This window comes from Melanerpes formicivorus, unplaced genomic scaffold (genome assembly GCF_026170545.1).
Source record: "Melanerpes formicivorus ecotype bairdi unplaced genomic scaffold, bMelFor1.0.p_v2 SCAF_11, whole genome shotgun sequence".
Lineage (NCBI taxonomy): Eukaryota > Metazoa > Chordata > Aves > Piciformes > Picidae > Melanerpes > Melanerpes formicivorus.
In genome coordinates this window covers 15,504,656-15,524,826 of record NW_027142363.1, presented here as the reverse complement: position 1 = coordinate 15,524,826, position 20,171 = coordinate 15,504,656, and the positions used below count along the sequence as shown (strand labels likewise).

Genomic DNA, 20,171 nt, shown 5'->3' with positions numbered 1-20,171 from the left:
TAACAATGAAGAAAGCAGGATGACGCTGTGATTACTGTAGGTAAATTAATTACTTCCTCCTATGCTTAGAGATTCACAAAACTGGGTAAGACTGGAGCATCTTTCAAACCTAAACATCTATCTCTTTGGGGTGCATTTAAGGGAAAATGTTGCAAAACCTGAGGAGCTTTCTCTCCCACATTCATCCCCGGAGAGTGCACATTCCCTGCCTAACAAAGAAGGGTGAGAAAATGTACCGCAGTGGATACAGCTGATGGATTATTTTAGTATCAGGCCTGCTACACTACAGAACCTGCTGCACTACAAGTTCTCATCTGATTAATATTGCTGTGTCCCTGGTTCTTGCTTCACTGCACTGACTATTGGTAAGCACACCTTGGATATTGAGCAAGAATAAAAAACTGACAGTAGCCTGGTAGTCTACAGCTGCAGAAATATAGCAAAGTGCTCTGGTCATAGATTTCTTGTTGATTTTACATGATTCTATGTAGCTAACCACAAACAAAAATCCACAAAGTCTCTTCCAGATGCGTTCCTTTTTTGTGGTTTAAATCCATGCCCATGCTGAATGATGCACAAGAAGAATGAGAGAAGATCACAGCCAGCTCCTCAGCTGTCATTCTGTGCAAATGAACCTAATAAGTAGCAGCCCCAGCAAGCACAGAAGCCACCTAGGTGCCTCATCACCCTGTTGCTGTCTATGTGATGCTAAATTCAAACTGTTTTATCCCAGAATGACTTTTTAAGTGGAGCTGTGAAAAGAGTAGATGACTCTTGATAGCTTCATAAGTCTGTGTGGCATCTACTTAGAGAGTGGAATGAGCAGAGGAGCATGTGATAGGGTGAGCGGACCAACCGCAGGGCAAAGAACACTTGCAGAAATAATTACAGTCATCTGATGGACAAGACTGTGGAAAAAAGTGATAAACAGAGTGAAACTGGGACTCAGATCTGGGTATCACCCAGATACTGATCACCCTCTGAACTGTTGGATGGGCTCGAGTGCAATGTGGCACTCATCTCTATCTTCCCACAGCAAAATAGGACTGCATTTATGTCGTGTATGAAGACTGCAAGATCAAGCGGTGGTTCGGTACCCGTGGGGTTTGCTTAGTCATGGCCATGCTCAGAAAACAGACATCTCAAACCTACAGCAGTAGCAAACTGTTTGTTAAAAATATTTTGTGGGTTTTAGGCCTTTTTTTAAAAATACATTTCTTTTTGTTGCATTTCTTGCCATATATATGCCAGCCATATAGCTGGTATCAACAAGCCTGAGCAAATACCTCTGACCGCAACTATCCTATCTAATTACCAAGTACATCTTCCTGTCAATATAGATAGCTGCCCTTTCAGCTCTTTGTATATTTATCATTTTCCTCATATGCTGGCAGAATAAATGATTAAGATCTCCCAAGACACAGGCAAGTGATTGAAATGCAGGCAATGAGCGCAAGCCCTGTGAGGAGAGGCTAAGAGAGCTGGGGTTGCTTAGCCTGGAGAGGAGGAGGCTCAGGGGAGACCTTATTGCTCTCTACAACTCCCTGAAGGGAGGTTGTAGTCAGGTGGGGGTTGCTCTCTTCTCCCAGGCAACCAGCCCACAACAAGAGGATGCAGTCTCAAGCTGTGCCAGGGGAGGTTTAGGCTGGAGGTGAGGAGAAAGTTCTTCACTGAGAGAGTCATTCGCCATTGGAATGTGCTGCCCAGGGAGGTGGTGGAGTCACCATCCCTGGAGGTGTTCAAGAGGGGATTGGACATGACACTTGGAGCCATTGTTTTGTAGTCATGAGGTCATGGGTGACAGGTTGGACCTGATGATCTTTGAGGTCTCTTCCAACCTTATTGTTCTGTGATTGTGTGATTAGATAGTGTTGGTTGATAGGTTGGACTTGATAATCTGGAAGGTCTTTTCCAACCTGGTTAATTCTGTGTCCCATCCAAGGTCTGTGTGTGATGTTGGTAACAGGAAATTGTACCTCAAATCCTAAGATATCCTTTTTCTTTCCACACAGAGATTATTTCTACCCAGCAGCTGTTGGAGTAATACTGAAAAAGGAGCTTCTAGGCCCTAAGGAAATACTGAGGTGGACACTCACATTCTTTTTCAAAGACATTGCTGCATGTATTACCAGAACTGAAGTCACATGTACCTTATTTCTAGTCAAATGACCACTTCATTGAGGGCAAATTTCTCATGAGGTGTTTAGCTTACATGCTTAGGCCTTATACGAGTGAAAAAGATAACAAACTTTCATCTTCTGGGAATGAGTTTTATATAACACAAAAATAATGAAGGATTTCTAAGGAAAATTTAGCATCGAGTGGTGCACAATCACTGTAATTAATGATCATCAGCTTACAGAATTCGTTTTAATTAGCTGATGGCTTTTCACTAAGAATATATCTGAAGTATTTTCATATTCCAAATTTTTCACCCAAAAGCTCAAAGTTAGCAGCCAGTATACAGGATATTTTGTGGGGAGAACATCACAATCTAGCTGAGCTTGCTGTTTAATTCATACAAACAGCAGAAAATAATGCACTGACTGACTTGAGGACTTGGTCACATAACTGCAACCAAAATACATCACTGAGTAAGATGAAGGATGTGTAAGCTGCTGGCCTGGGACTCAGTGAAACCAATTTCATTTCTATTCTCTGCCATGCACTTGTGCACAATATTATGCAGATAACATCTTGGTGCTTTATTTCCTTATCTGTAAATCAGGGAAGTAAAGGCCATTAAGATTTTAGGATTTAGGTGTGAAGAGGAGTAAAAACACTTTGCACTGTAGCAGGTGCTTCCTTTAAATACTAAGAAAGGCAGAATCTCTTGTAGGCCCTTCCAAATCCCACCACATAAGAATTGTTATATTCACTGAACAGCTTTCATTGGGATTGCTAAGGTTAAACCCTCTCTGATTCTTTTTATGATCACAAACCTTTTTTTTTAAAGGGTAGACTTCTAGCAGGAAGCAGATATTATTAATGCAGCATCTGGATTTCTTCTTAAATAGGTTACTTTGCAGCCATTTGCTCTGCTAATTGTAACAGAAATGCTGATGATACATCCACAGTGCCTTGGGATGCTGAATATTATTTAAAGCCCTTTTAAAAAGCATTTTAGAAGAATAAACCATATCTGAAGTGTGAATTGAAACTGTAAAATAATACAGATGGAAACCAGCTGCAGAAATGATTAGCTCACATTTCTCTCCATCAGTTTTGCCTAAAAATATATCTGATGCAATGTGAGAAGTATCACTTCACAATAACATCATCACTTTGTTGATAGCAGTTTTATCACAATCACAAGTAACTACTCTGATGAATAACTGCATGTGAAGAATAACTGGAATATAGCTCTCATGCTAGACCGATTTAGAGAAAGGTAATTCTCTCACATGAATTATTTCAGCACTTTGGTTTCATCCTTGTTGAGATTCTGCACACACACCTGTTCACACACAGAACCCTTTCACTAGCCTGCCTGCCTGCCTGGAGCACTAGTGAAAAATTACAGACCAGGAGAGCCCCAGGTACTCAAATCAGTGTCTGCTGCAGATGGGTTGAGAGATGAGCCAGAAAGGCAAAGGGGGTGAATTTTCAAAACCTACCCAGTTTCTAAGAAGAACTTGGTGATATCAAACTCTCCAGAAAAACAACTTGATTTTGAGAGATCAACAAATTCTGACCAGAAACTGTGGTGCTGGAGTGTTTCTGACAACATAGCAGATATCTGTCATGTATCTTGACAAAGAAAAAGAAAATAATTATTTGGGAGAGGCAGTGAATATGATGAGAAATGTTGGAGAAAAAATACTAGGGTGTGATCAGAAGCAAAAGGAAGGCAGAAACAATGTCTAGAGTTATCTAAGATAATGGCTTTTATGTGATTTTAGGGTATTAACCTCTGTACCACATACTCTTTTCTTGTAGCTGCCTCTTTGCTCAAACTGCTATCAAGCAATTACTCTTCATATAACTTCATCTCTCTGCTTGAAGTCTTCTTTCTAAAGTGTTGGCTGTTTTCCCCCTCCTGTTTATTCACTCTTTGGGCAGTTCCTTCCTCCTGCTACCAAAGCATCCTTGAATCACCATCATCTCAATTTTTGTGCAAATATTTCCACAGCTCCATGTTGAACACCTTTCCTTTGCACTTGGGATACCCTTTCAAGGAACTTCACAAGCTCTTAATCCCCTTACACCCTGCCACAACCTCGCCTACAGACCCAGCAAGTGGGCAACGGCAAGACAGCACGCTAGTAAAGGCTGAGGTGTACTTTTTAAGACTCACTTTAAATACCTGACAAACAAATTATTCACAGAAGATCTTATGTCAGTGGGCCTCCAGAGCATTTCCAGAAGCGTTTTTTAACAGAGACTCTTTTGGAGTAAGTTTAGCTTAGGGTCATCCTTTCTTTCTGCTTTTCTAAGAGAAATGAAATACAGTTGCGTCAACATATTAATGCTTTCTGTAGCCCTTCTCTAATGTTAATTTCTGACCTCTAGGGGTTAATTAATGCCAGGGCACATCACCCATGAACTGTTTTGTAATTCATTTTGTTAAATGCAAGGAATCATAAATAGTTATAAACCAATTAATGAACCTGTTCTACAGTCCATCAACCCCCCCAAAAAAAGTGTTTCTGAAGGTGACTGAGAAAAATGAACAGCTTCCATAAGGCTAAGCATTTGTGCTGCAATTTATCTTTTCCTCCACAAAAACACTATTTGAAACATATTTTGCTAAACAGGGGAACTACTTTTGTAGAAGAAATCAATTATATTCTTAAATTTAAATCTTCTTTCTTGCCAGCTATGCTCTAATGTATCACTGTACATTGGAACTGTACCCTGGGGAAAATGCTTCTATTCTTCACTAAAAATCCATGAGTAACATTATGCAGAAATTGTTTTATGATAAATGATTTAAAATCTTAACCCAGAATGGTGTCTTACTCAAATGTCATCATAAAATGGCACCTCACCCGCAGAAAGGAGTCAAGGGATCCATTCTCCATGTATTCAACTACAATCATTATTGGTCTGCCTGCAAAACAGCAAAGGAACACATTAGGATTATATATTTTATGGGACTTTTATAACTCCAGCTGTTAAGCACAGATTACTATTAACATATTTTCAAAACCCTGCTTTATATCACAAAACCAGGTCCCTGTGGTGCTCTCTAAGAATTTTTTTACTACTTTTCTTTCTTTTTTTTCTCTTCTTGTGGATTAGATGACTGTGCATCATTTGCTCCATTGTAGCCTCTGCTTAGAAAGGACTAAAGAAGAGCCTTCTAGTTCTAAAGATCAGCTCTTTCTGTGTAGAACTTTGGAATACAGTTACAGTAGACTAGACTAGACTAGACTAGAATAGAACAGAACAGAATTAACCAGGTTGGAAAAGACCTTCGAGATCATCAAGTCCAACTATCAACCAACACCATCTCATCAACTAAACCATGGCACCAAGTGCCTCATCCAGGCTCTTCCTAAACATCCACTGATGGTGACTCCACCACCTCCCTGGGCAGCACATTTCAATGGCCAGTCTCTCTTGCTGGGAAGAACTTTCTCCTCACCACGAGCTTAAACTTTCCCTGGCACAGCTTGAGGCTGTGTCCTCCTGTTGTGGTGCTGGTTGCTTGGGAGAAGAGACTAACTCCCACCTGGCTACAATTTCCCTTCAGGGAGTTGTAGACAGCAAGAAGATCTCCCCTGAGCCTCCTCTTCTCCAGGCTAAGCAAGGTGTGTGTAATCCAGCAAAACTCTGAATTCAGGTTTGTACACACATAACATATACACAAATTACTCAAAATATACTATAATAAACTTATACTCAAAGCTTTGCCTTTGCTCAACTAGTATAGTGTGGTTCCAGAGTAGGATCATATCCAAATTGAAGTAGAATAACAGGTAATATTTCTTTCTTAAAGGAATATCCAAATCTGAGGGTAAACTTTTAAACTGGGCATTTAACTAGATACCATTTCACTGCTGAAACCCAGGAACGATCTACCACTCTAGAACTGTTTGATGAGAAGGGCCCAGTTAACACATCAGTCAGGCTATACACAAGAAGTTGTTTAGAATTGTTAGTAGTACAAAGGAGTCATTCTAATAGATGCCAAACTAATATAAAGATTAAGCAAGTCAGTAAAACTGAGAAGGGTGTTAAATTGGCACACTTTTAGTCCCCTGGGAATTTCTGTCTCTTTTGGGGGTTTTGGGAAGCTGGATGTATGTCAAGTGGTGACACCACTTGTGTCTGCCCAATTCACTTTCTTAGTACAACATCAGCTGTTACAATATTTTTTGAATCCAAAGTAAACCTCTTTCATGACTTCCCCCTCCCCACCCTGCTTCTCAAATCATGTTTGTAGTTATTGGAATGAGGGGACGAGAAACAAAAACAGTGTTCAGGGTGAGAAAGTGTAGAAGGGCATTATGAATGTTCCAGCAGTTTTGGTGCAAGCTAACTCTCTGTTCAGCTTGGTTAATAATGGAAGTATTTATTAAACTGTCCACCATATACAGCAAGCCACAGCCAGGTATTTCTCCTGGGCTGTTACAGATAGCTAACCTTGACTTTGAGAGTGAGTAAGTAATTTCTCTGTTTGTCCCAGTCTTGGATTACGGATGCCCCAAGGGTGCTCATTCACACAGCTTAGACTAGTCTCTCTCCTTTCTTCTAACAAAATTCAGGGATCTTGCTGTATTCACCCCCACGTTTAGGTCCTCAATGAATAAAACAGTGTTTCATAATGTTTGCCCAGTTGTAGTTTTCTTCCTGTGTGAAAATTCTCAGATGCCTTGAATGTGAAGAATTACTAGCTTCTTTTTATTCAATTGTATGTGTGGTCTCAGCTGCAGATCTGCATCTGCTAGCCAGTCAAATTATACTAGTCTGCATCCACTGGTTACACCCTGGTTTTGGATTATGAGCTTAAACAGTACATCACTTTAAAGCTCTCAGTGATCACAGCATTTTAAACAGTAATATTTTCTGTATTCCACCTTCCTAATGATGACTAGTTTTACAGTTTAGTCTCTTTAGTTTGAAGCACATGAATGACCTAGATTCTCATTCATTTACCACTTGTTTACCATCAAGGGGCTGACATTTCCATATGAAAGGAATATTCTAAAATCTAGAGAAATAAACAAAAGCCAAAACCAAACAACAAAACAGTATCCTGATGCTAGACAATCCTAGTAATATGCAGAACTCCATCAAGTAAGCAGTAATTTCTAAATTGCTGCAGACAGCAGTGTCGTGTGATAAATAGGGATGGTGTCTTTGGTCAGGCATAAGGTACTAAGAATTTTCTCTTTCTGGGTAAATCAACACCTAAAAATACTTTATGGGAGATTTGCATTCAAAGGAAATCACAACTCTAGCAACTGAGCTTCAAAACATCAGCCCAAGTTTTCTGTTAATAATCCTTTTTCACCCTGTGTCTTCCAGAAGCTATTTTGTAAGGTTCTTTAGAATTCATAGGCTCTTGATACATCTTTTATGCTCCTTAGATTCATATTCTTCAAAACAAATTATTTTCACTTATTTTGTAAAAGCAATTTTAAATTCTTCTACGTTGTCTCACAAAATATTGCCCCCTCCAAAATCCCCCCAAGAATCGGTACTTCCTTTTACTCGGATTAACTGTATGAACTTCCAGTCTAAAAGACCTACAGAATGTATTTCTGTGCATCTATCTGTGGGTTTAAAGAAGAGATTTCAGTATTTGTCACTGGATAATGTTTATACATTTTAAAACTGCTTGATGTGTCCATTTAATCCCTCAACATTATATTATTTAACACATAGCCAGCTTTTCCACTTCATAGCACGGGAACAACATAATCTGGTAAACACATCAAAATAAGTTGCATTTCTCTTCCAACAGCATGTGGACATGGCACTTTGGGACATGGTTTAATGGCTGTGGTGGTGTTAGGTTGGTGGTTGGAGTCTAGAAAAGATTAAGGTCTGTGTTCAACTATGTACAAACACAGAATACTGCTTTTGGTTTTCAAGAGAACTACAAAATTGACTTTCAAAAATCATACTTTAAAATTTCTAGACTAATGTGATGTTCACCTCTAGACAAAGAAAAAAGACTTATGAAAATCCATGTTGCTGTCATAGTACTAACAAAGATGAATTCTTCATCCTCAAAACAAGGACAGGAACAAATAAGTGGTTGGGTATGGGCAGAGAAGTCTCCGAGATGGAGAAGCAATCTGATTATTTTATCACGGGGTAGGTTAATGCAGTTCTGGAAGGCAGTGAATTATTTTCCTGCATTTATGATTGTTTATACATGCAAAACATGGACAACTCTGCTTGAAGGAACAGGTATAATGACAAACAGCAGTGGAAGGGGGATACAGTTGGGGGTTGGGAAAGAATTCAGGGCTCAGCAGGAAGGCACAGACTGCAGCAGGGAGACAGCTATGCCACTGCTGTGTGAGCCTGCTATGGGAGCATCTGTGGGAACTCACACACACCCCCAGGGAATTTGGTACTGGCAAGAGAGCATGCATCAAATGGCACTCCTGCAAATAGTTATGAGTTCCCTCTGTGGCATGGGTCCACCAGATGGGTGAACACTCGAACTTCAGTTTAAAGACTTGATCAGGTGTTTTCACACAGATACAAACACAGGCACTGAAGAAGTGTCTGAAGAAGAGTCAGGTTAATTTTCCAGCCAGGATCTGCATCAGAGAAGGCATGGATACAAGACACTGTGGAAATTGTGTGCTTGGCCTGAGAACTTGAAATAGCAGACAGAGGTCCAGAGCATCTAGGAGCTTAAAAGTGCAGATGCAACTGGAGGAGAGCACACAGCTTCATGTTTGAATTGGGGAAGGACAACATATAAAAATATTTGAAGATGGATTTAATGATTGAATCAGTCCAGCCATTCTTAAAGCAATTTTAGCAGTGCTGGAGTAGGGAGCACTGTGAGAAAAAAGATTTTTAAAATAGAGGAATTCTATAGTGTCCTGAGGCAATAGGTTTTAACCCCAAATACGGATTTTACACACCAGGTATATAACATTTAGCATTTGCAGCACTTAAGTGCAAACAGATTTATCATTTTACCACATACTTGACAATACTTAATTATAATCATATTGATACATGACAAATGCTGACACCACAGCCACATTCACAGTTTTCTGTATGTTTTGTGAAACCATAAATATTCCCACTCCAGGTATTTGCTAAAGCAGGTTCACCTCCTTGCACATGGAGTAACTCTGGCTTTGGCATATCCATTTCAGACTCCTATGGTCTCAGAAAGCCAGAGTGAACAAGCAAGAGCAGTAGCAGTGCTTGGCATGATGCTGGAAAAGGACATGAATTCCACTACTCAAAAGTTAAGTGAATCTGGAGGCTATTTGGGGGTTACGAATTGTGTCGATGCAACTCCTACCTTGTGACAAGATGCTGAGTGCTTTTGACATGGGTTTTCTTCCCTGGGAATGTTTTCTACTGCAATGAAGAACTGCAATGAAGTACTGCAATGCCATTCAAATAAAACCAGCATAAATGACACTCTGCATTGATGTCATGCCATCTGGGAACATGTTGCAATTTTATATTTTCCATGGATCAATCTGCTTGATTTTTAAATGCCAGTTATATTCAAAACTCACCTCATATGTATTTTCAGTTCCTTTTTATTTTTTTTTTCCATGGTACAGGATTTTTATAATAGGTAATTTATCTGAGTGATGAAGAAGGAGCAGAATCTGAAGAGTCATATCCATGACAAAACATTCAGCTTATTGTCTCCTGTTATCATTTAAAATAATGCAACAAAGCCTACTATAATGAAATTTTTATGCAAGATTAATCCTCCAGGAAGAATGCAGCTGGTACATGTCCATTTCTACAGTCTTCACTCATAACAAAATCTTTAGTACCCATTATGGAGAATAGATTTGTTAACAGAAACGTGGGATACTTAACATTCCACTTAAAACAGCAAAGATCAGAATCTTTTTTCTAGTTCACATACGAAAATATTGCTCCCTCACTTTGTGTCTCAGAAAATCACCTCCTTAGCAGGCATTTTTTCACTCAAAAGCCATGTTTTGCGTTTGGTTCAACACTTACTTACCTCCTGCTAAAACTGCATAGGAAGGACTACCAGAGCAAAAAGGCACAGGCTCTCCTTTAGGTGGCACTGGGCCTTTCAGCACTCCAATAGCATGCAAAGCATCCACAGTAAAACTCTGTGTCCCTCACTGAAATACCCAGGGCTCAGATCTCACACCAGTTAAAATAATTTCATACATCTCAAATAGGAGAATCACTTGCCACTTTGATACTTTTCTTTCCCCCTGGAATTGGAATTTCCATCCACATAGTTTTGAAAATACAATTCTTTTCCTTCAAATTTACATTTGTTGGGTGGGTTATCTATATTCTCTCTTTCAGCATACTTATCAGCATTAGAAACACAATATAGATGAAGAAAGTTCCAGTTTATTCCTGCAGAATGTTTATGTTTATAAGCAGAAATAGGAAAGAAATACCTTCCCCATTAGGGCAAGATGGCTTATTAGAGTTCTCAAGTTCCACATGGAGTGGAAGAAGAGCTGGTGTGTTTGTAGACCAGTCCTGAAAGCTGCTGCATGAACTGTTTTAAGTACAACTGATGCAACTCATTCAAGAGCTTTATGCTATTTTTTTCAAATACTAATGTATAAACAGATAAAACTTCACATTGTCTTCATGTTCCCCTGATCCTCAGAGGGCAGTGCTCCAACAGCTTCCACAGATCATTACAGCAGCTCACATTTTCATCAAGATCTTGTTCATGCACCCTGAAATCATTCTGTCACTCCCATGCCTAACAGGACCACCTTATACTGACTTGAAAGAGGTTTTAAGAGATGATGTAATTGTGAGTGAGAACAACAAACAGAGCTCAAGGATTGAATTTTTGACCATCTTATATCAAATACTGTTATATCATCCCATTTTAAACCAAGAAATCCAGGCATTAAAGACAGGCTTTATGAGTATATAAGCAGGAGGGAGAATGTGTGTCTGTCTCTGCAAGAGTACCTGATTTATTGTTGACCCCCCACAAAAAATTAACCACTCACTTTTATTTTCCAGGGAGAAAAAATAACACATAACTGACCAGATTGTGGCATAAAATGAATATTGTTTGCAGATTCCAGCACCTTCACTTTAGCACTTGAGCAAAGAACAATAGAAAAATAATCCATCATGTGGGGGTTTTAGGCTATGCCTTTAAAATTCAGTTACAGATTTGGGGCAGAAAAGTAGAAAAATGTAAACAAATCACTACTGGGTGTAAAAAGGAAAACAAAAGATTATTCTAAACAAATTCATTGGGTAAATATATGGAATAAGAGGAGCTGTACCATAACAATTCTTCCTTTTTCTCTTCTCTTCTCTTCTCTTCTCTTCTCTTCTCTTCTCTTCTCTTCTCTTCTCTTCTCTTCTCTTCTCTTCTCTTCTCTTCTCTTCTCTTCTCTTCTCTTCTCTTCTCTTCTCTTCTCTTCTCTTCTCTTCTCTTCTCTTCTCTTCTCTTCTCTTCTCTTCTCTTCTCTTCTCTTCTCTTCTCTTCTCTTCTCTTCTGATCTTAGCTGTTTTGCTTCACTCAGGAGAGAGAATCTGCTTATGGGCTGGCCTTGGCTAAGTCTAACTTCTCTGCTCCTCTCTCTTGTCCCTTTTGTACAGGGAGACAAGGGAGGCAGGGAGGGAGATGCAGGGAGCTTTCCTTGGTCTTTTGACTGGGAGGGTCCTTATGTTGTTTGCTAATTGTAAATACCTGTATAATATTGTAACTCCTGTATGTTTTGTACACATTCATTGCATTCCATTGTAGAGTGTAGATTGTGCTTGCAAATACAGCTCCATTTGCTTCTAACTGAGTTGGTCTGGCAAAAGTTAATGTTGGGGAGGAAATTTCAACCCACCACACATCATAATTAACAAATTCTGTTCAGGTTCAGTTTAATTTACCAAACAAATTCATATTTTTTCCCCCTGTGCACTGAATTTCAGAATGTTTTGCTTCATCTAATGACATTTCACCCTCAAGTTACTCTTAACATTTTCAATGTTCATACCACTCTACATTCTCTTGTGGAAAGAGCAAGGGATGTTCTTTGGCTCAGAATTACTCTACAGACCAACTGCATCAAGGATCACTTGTGCTATTGAGCCTAGAGCATGTAAATGAATTTAAAAAAACTTAAGTCCGTGCATCAGGAGATTTGGCACTCAGTGTGCCATGATACAAAACAAATACTTATGGGACATAAGAAACAGAACTTATTTAATCTTCATTACCATGTGTGTGCTGTATTTAAAATCTGTAAGCTACAACAGAGCTTTAAAAATGAGCTTAAGAAGGATTGCAAACACAGAGTTACAGTAAACCTATTTTTTATGCTTTCCTAAGTATAATGACATGGTGAAGGTGTGATTTTAATCCTACTCTGAAATGTCAAGGCATATTTTCGTTATTCATTACTAGGCCTGATTATGATTTTTCACAAGATTCTGACATATCTTGCACTTTAAAGTATCCTTTATACATTTTTTCCATTTGCTATTTGAACACACATGTGTTGCCTCTATTTCCGTTTGGTCTACATTAACCTGAAACTTCTGAGCTAATACAAAACTTCTGAGCCACCGCCTCCTCCCTTCACTGCTTATGTGTACCTAGCTTCTTTCTACAAGCAGGAAAGGCATCATTTCTCATTTCAAGATGTGGGGAAGGCCACACAGCAGTTCTCCTGAAGCTTTGGTTGTAATGTGGAAGCTGCTAAACCCAGAATTAAGAAAAAAACATCATGAGTCAGTCCTTAAGGTGCAGGTGACTGAGAATTTTCATTGGATCTAATAAACCTAACTCATCAGCCCTTTGGTGTGGGTCCACCTTAATTTATTCCAACAGAAATTTCTGAATCTTAGCATGACCCCCTGTGGCCCAGGGTTAGCTGGGGAAACGGGGTTGTGACAAGAAGTTCAACAAATAATGATGCATCGCACCTAACAATGTGGCTTTTTTACCATCTTGTGGGGCTTTGTCTTATTTCTCTTTGAGATTTTGTACCTTCAGGAAATGGAGGCACATACTCTCAAGCTTCTCCCTTAAAGTCTGACCTTGACAAAGAACAAAAGCCAAGAGTTACAATGAAGACAGGTGAAACACAAAACTTTAGAGTGGAAGCTTTTAAGACAAACATACACGTCTTAAAGAAACAAGAAAACTCTGGAAACTCATTGAGGTATGAAGAAGAAAACCAAAACCGTTCATCTCCCATAACTCCCACAGCTGTAGAGATATCCAGAGAAGCAGCAAGACCTATATTTTTTTCTGAAAAAGGAAAAGGCATTTCAAGGGAAGGAGTCAAATTTTCATAACTACACATCACAAACAGATAATTTAAATCAGTTCAGAACTGCGTAGTCTTCACCAACTGTGTAGGCACCTAAATGGGCTTGTTAAATACCAGTGTGTAAAACCCAGAGTTAGGCAGGTTATTTCCCATGCACAGTATCAGCCCTGAGAAATTCAACTTCAGCAAGTTGAATTTCTTAAAAGATACACTGAGTTCCTACCTAAGAGAGACCAAACTCCCCTAACATCATTCAAGTTAGCTATGAGACCTGTCCCCCACCTCACAAAATCTAGAACAACTCTGAATCTGTTTTCACAGCCAATGCTTCACTACTAGGCTAAAAAGAGAGTTGAGACTTTTTACTCCTTTCATCCTGAAACAAAGATTAACTGAGTGTATCTTACTGACAAATACATTTCTTTGTGGAGGCTCCTCCGGCTCTCCTCTTTCAATCTTTCTGCTTCTGTTAGCAATGCACAGAACCTCGCTTCAATTCACATGCTTGAACAATTTATTTTCTATAACCAGAATTTAAAAAATATGGAATAGTAGTGTATAATATGTGAAGCCCTCAAGCCCTGTGAGGAGAGGCTGAGGGAGCTGGGATTGTTTAGCCTGGAGAAGAGGAGGCTCAGGGGAGGCCTTCTTGCCCTCTACAACTACCTTAAGGGAGGTTGTAGACAGTCGGATGTTGGTCTCTTCTCTCAGGCAGCCAGTACCAGAACAAGAGGACACAGTCTCAGGCTGTGCCAGGGGAGGTTTAGTCTGGATGTTAGGAAGAAGCTCTATACAGAGAGAGTGATTGCCCATTGGAATGGGCTGCCTGGGGAGGTGGTGGAGTCACCATCACTGGACGTGCTCAGGAGGAGACTTCATAGGGTGCTTGGTGCCATGGTTTAGTTGATTAGGTGGTGTTGGATTGGTTGATAGGTTAGACGCGATGATCTTGAAGGTCTCTTCCAGCCTGGTCTATTCTATTCTATTCTATTCTATTCTATTCTATTCTATTCTATTCTATTCTATTCTATTCTATTCTATTCTATTCTATTCTATTCTATTCCATTCCATTCCATTCCATTCCATTCCATTCCATTCCATTCCATTCCATTCCATTCCATTCCATTCTAAAATGACCACAGAAGCAAAAACACTTTTCTGAACTTTTAGTTCTTGGAATTGTTTATGATGACCATATGAGCTGCTCAGGAAGTGTGAAGGAAGTGACTACCACCTTTAGAAAGAAGGTGAAGTCTTCCTTTTATCATATTCTGTACTGAGAGCTTAATCCCAGTTCTGCTGTTCAAGCTAAATCCTAATGGACCAGCACAAAAAAAAAGTTTATCACACTCTTCATGTTATTATGGCTCATTCATATTTTGGTTGGAGAGCACTTTCTGCTACATTAGAACTTCTCAGAAAATGCACACCCTTATGTATTAGGTGTAGGCTAGGTGTGTCAGGGAAATAGCGCTGAGGCTGGAAAGATTTATCTCAGATAGCCTATGCATATTCTTTAAAAGATCAATTTGCTAGTCATTGGGAAAGGATTAGTAATTACAATTTAAAAAACAAATACAGTAGTTTTTATGCTGGAATTCAGAATAAGGACAAATGCATGAACTGAACAATAAATACATCACTTTTCTCATTTTTGGAGTACCATAATTGTAGTTGTGTTTCAGTATGAACGTTCAGTATGAACGATTGTTCCTTGATGGTTCATGTTAAGTAATTTTGTTCATAAGATTCAACACCATTTACTTTCAGTTGTTATCTTATACAATGTCAAGAATAATGGGCTCGCTCAGGTGCTCTTGGAAATGGTGATGTTAATTTGGGGGGAAACTCACAATCATCTGGTTTAGTATTCTACAGCTATGTGTGTTAGATAAACATAGACAACTGGGGGTAAAACACTGAAAAGGAAATATCTATCCATTGTATAATGTGCCTTATGTGGAGGAGGAGTCCTGTTATGACTTAATCCACGACAGCAAAGAGCAAACTCTCCTGGGTCTCTTCTATGTTTCTGGAAACTGCAACCCCATTGCCTGCATATAATATGTTTTTAGAGGTTTACATGGGCTTGTTTCATCAAGCCATAACCTTTACTTCCATTTTCCTAAAATATAAAATAAGTAGTAGGAAAGAAATGATGCTCATAATTCACTTAGAAAGTCACATCAAGATACTCTTCTAGAGGCTTCAGAGAGATGCTCTGTTAATGAAATCGGGGGTGTTGATGCAAATGCTGACTGCTCGGGGAGACCAGAGGATGGACAAGCAAATCACAACACTGATGTTCATATAAAGGTGTGCATGGGAAGAATCATGTTGATACAATGAACAGTGTGAAGAATGTCTGGTAGGGGTTCACTTAACAGAAACTTTTCTATAGTTTCTCATAGTCTCACCCCATCTCTAGTTGTTCTTGCCAACAGAAAAACTCAGGAAAGGAGCTTAGCTTGAAGAAGACAGTAGGAAATGTATTTGCTTTCCTCCCTTCCTTTCCAACTCAGTAAGCTTAGCAATTAGACACTCTTCAAAGGCTGAGGCATACTATACCTTTTTCTGTCTGTATCTTCTTGGGCAATATGGGTACACATTTATATAACAAACCCTTTACTTGTGGCTGAAAACAGAAGCTGCCAATAAACAGTAAGAGAAGTAAGCTAAGAACTTCCTGAAAATGGAGCAAACAACACTGTCCTTAGTTTGAAAGTGCTGGAATTTAAAGAAATAGATATAGCAGTGGCAATTTACTTAGTTGTTTTTTTTAACACATAGATATATATAGGCATATGTGTGTGTGTCTGTGTGTAAGTAGGAAGGTAGGGGGTAAGCTAACACAGCTTGCGCCAGTGTGAATGACAAGGAGTGGAAACTGCTAACTGCTTTAAGAATTCTAATATGCACAAGGGTATCACTTGAGCAAAAGTACTTATAGCTTCTGTGAATCCATCTGTCATTATGGACCTCCATCAACTAAGTCAGAGAATCATAGAATTGTTTTGGTTGGAAAAGACCTCTAAGACCATCAAGTCCAACCATTGACCTAACGGCACCATGGCCATTAAATCATGTCCTGAAGTGCCATGTCCACATGCTTCTTGAACACCTCCAGGGACTGTGCCCACACCACATTCCTGGGCAACCTATTCCAATGTCTGACCACTCTTTTCAGAAAGAAATTTTTCTTAATATAACTCATGGGAATTTGCACTACTATCAGGTGGGATATCTGGAAACTCAGTAATATGTGACATAAACAATAGTCACATACATTTAAAAAAGAAAATGTCTGAAAATGGGCTTGTTTTTGCAAAAAAGTAGGATGGAGGCCGGCTGAAAGCTTTGCTTTTAGTCAAATGGCTGTGTAGCAGTAAGGTATTTTTTGATGTAACTATCAACTATAACCACAATTGGATTACCATAATTATGTCTAGGATTAAAAGCCACCTACATTTGAGGCACTCTGTGTATGTAGAAAGATGCAATGTGCCATGCCAGCAGTGTAAATTAATCTCCAAGTTGGCTCAATGGCCATACCTTCTACAGAAGTGAACTGCTGCACAGTGTGGAGGACACCAAAACACACAAAACGGAACATGAGCTGCCAGTGCAATAGTAAAAGTCATACACTCCCAACTACTGAGTGACAAGTAGAAAAGGAACAAAGGAAACCAATAGCTACATTGCCCTGACAAGCTGTTTTCTGGGTATTTATTTACAGCAGACTTTCCAGTTTAGTTCTGTTTCACTTCTCAGGGAGCAGTGTAATGCCCCAGAAATCCATGAGGAATTAGTTTGGGACCTGCTGAGCCACTTGGATACTCACAAGTCCATGGGACCGGATGGGATCCATCCTAGGGTGCTGAGAGAGCTGGCAGATGAGCTGCCAAGCCGCTCTCCATCATTTTCCTCCAGTCCTGGCTCACCGGTGAGGTCCCAAATGACTGGAAGCTGGCCAGTGTGGTCCTCATCCACAAGAAGGGTTGAATGGAGGAACCCAGAAACTACAGGCCAGACAGCCTGGCCTCAATGCCAGAAAAAATGATGGAGCAGATTATCCTGGCAGCAATAACTGTGCACCTGAAGGACAGCCAAGGGCTCAGGTCCAGCCAACATGGATTTAGGAAGGGCAGGTCCTGCCTCTCCAGCCTGATATCCTTCTATGATGAGGTGACCTGCCTGGTGGATGTGAGGAGGCCTGTGGATGTGGTCTACCTGGACTTCATCAAGGCCTTTGACACCGTCCTCCATAGCAAACTGCTGGCTAAGCTGTCAGCTCCTGACTTGGACCACAACACTTGGTGTTGGGTTAGGACCTGGCTGGAGAGCCGAGCCCAGAGAGTGGTGGTGAATGGTGTCACATCCAGCTGGCGTCCAGTCACCAGTGGTGTTCCCCAGGAATCAGTACAGGGCCCCATCCTCTTTAATATCTTCACTGACGATCTGGATGAAGGGATTGAGTCAGTCATCAGCAAATTTTCAGATGACACCAAGTTGGAAGCAGATGTTGGTCAGTTAGAGGGTGGAAGGGCTCTGCAGAGGGACCTTGACTGACTGGACAGATGGGCAGAGTCCAACGGGATGGCATTCAACAAGTCCAAGTGCCAGGTGCTGCACTTTGGCCATGGCAACCCCATGCAGAACTACAGGCTGAGGTCGGAGTGGCTGGAGAGCTCCCAAACAGAGAGAGACCTCGGGGTGCTGATCAACAGCTGCCTAAACATGAGCCAGCAGTGTGACCAGGTGGCCAAGAAGGCCAACAGCATCCTGGCCTGCATTAGGAATAGTGTGGCCAGCAGGAGCAGGGAAGTCATTGTGCCCCTGGACTCTGCATTGGTTAGGCCACACCTTGAGTACTGTGTCCAGTTCTGGGCCCCTCAGTTTAGGAAGGACATTGAGACACTTGAACGTGTCCAGAGAAGGGCAATGAGGCTGAGGAGAGTCCTTGAGCACAAGCCCTATGATGAGAGGCTGAGGGAGCTGCGATTATTTAGCCTGGAGAAGAGGAGGCTCAGGGGTGACTTCATTGCTCTCTACAACTACCTGAAAGGTGTTTGTAGCCAGGAGGGAGTTGGTCTCTTCTCTCTAGCAACCAGCACCAGAACAAGGGGACACAGTCTCAAGCTGCGCCAGGGGAAGTTTTGGCTCAAGGTGAGGAGAAAGTTCTTCACCGAGAGAGTCATTAGTCATTGGAATGTGCTGCCCAGGGAGGTGGTGGAGTCACTGTCCCTGGAGGTGTTCAGGAGGGGATTGGACATGGCACTTGGTGCCATGGTTTAGTCATGAGGTCTGTGGTGACAGGTTGGACTCGGTGATCTTTGAGGTCTCTTCCAACTTGGTGATACTGTGATACTTAAAATATCTGTGGGGAAAATTGTAAAGAAAAAAAAAAAGGAGTGGTGGGGTGGTGGGGTGGGGGTGGAAGGGATAAATTTTCAGACTATTTTGAAGTAAATCTACCACTTTTTGATCTTGAGGGTCTCTTCCAGCCTGGTTTATTCTGTTCTTTTCTGTTCACTTAGCTTGAGTTAAAGGTTTTGATAAATAAAAGCAATCCCATTATCTTTGTTCTTACTGATCCTAATAGCAGAATAATGCAGGCATTTTCAGCCTTCCATGTAATTAAATTCACTGAAATCTTTCACCCTAGTTATATGTGAAGCAATTAGGTTAGAGTTCAGCAAAGTTACAGAATGTTTAGTACTTCTGTTAGACTTATGAAAGCTGCTGACAATATGAAGCCACCGTGGCAGATGAGGGTGGGGTCACTGCGCTCTCCGACGCAGCAGTCTAGTGTGCTTCCTTCTGGTACCAATATACAAACTGCCCAAACTGCGGACCTCTCACTTTTAATGAGAGAGGCTAAGTCTCAAGAGACAGCTTCAAGACTGCAAAGGGCATTTGGTTTTGCCTGCTTATTGTTGTTCTAACAGCCAGAGGCTCCCGTGATAACAAGGATATCATTGCTTAAGTATCTTGGAGCATAGTTGCCGCAGGTGCCTTTGTTCGCTGGTAAAGCAACGCTCAGAAGAAAGGTCAAGTGTTTAGCGCAGTAAGTTTCGATACAAAAGAACAAAGGGTACATACAATTTTCTGTACTAAAGTGATAAAGGATTCAAGGACTTAAGATTTTCCGCTGAGTCATGAGTAGTAAGACATGTAGTTCTGAGTCTCTCACATCCCAGAGCAGTACTCTCTTCACCAGATATTTACCAAATATTTTACCAATATTTTACCAAAATATTTTATTTTGGTAAAAATGCAGCGAATGTGTGGGATTTTGCATCACACATACAGTAATTTAGCAATTTAGCAACTCAGAATGTAACCATTTAGAAAGTTTAGCAAGTCAGTTAGAAAGTCGTCATGCAACGGAAATGCCATTCTCTGGTCATCTCTTTGACAAGGAGAGGCAATTAAGATTATGCTGAATGTAAATACAAATATGATAGAGTAAAAATGGAAGGGATAAATAACAGCGCTACAGATAATTTTGTTAGGGTTCATTTGTTAAGAGACTTCGTGCAGACTTTCATGCCACCCAGCCCCCTCTTTCCAGGGAATGCATCTCGCCCACTGGACTTAGAACATTTCTTCAGTGACTTTCAACTACATGACAATACTCACTTTCCAGAAGCCGGGCAGCCTCTCCCTTTCTGTGGGGTTGCTGCTTGGCTCAGTTTTTGTGGTGTTGTTGATATGATTAAGTGCAGGGGGTTCAGGCTATGCCTTTAAAATTTAGTT

At 40.5% G+C, this 20,171-nt stretch overlaps 1 protein-coding gene across 1 annotated transcript in view; it reads right to left on the bottom strand.

Annotated features, from left to right (window-relative positions):
- EPHA6 (EPH receptor A6) overlaps positions 1-20,171 on the bottom strand; it is a 255,468-nt gene that overhangs the window by 68,453 nt on the left and 166,844 nt on the right. Inside the window, exon 10 of the mRNA XM_068144634.1 lies at positions 4,992-5,053. Within this exon, the coding sequence (XP_068000735.1) occupies positions 4,992-5,053 (62 nt within the window). The remainder of the gene's footprint in view (positions 1-4,991; positions 5,054-20,171) is intronic.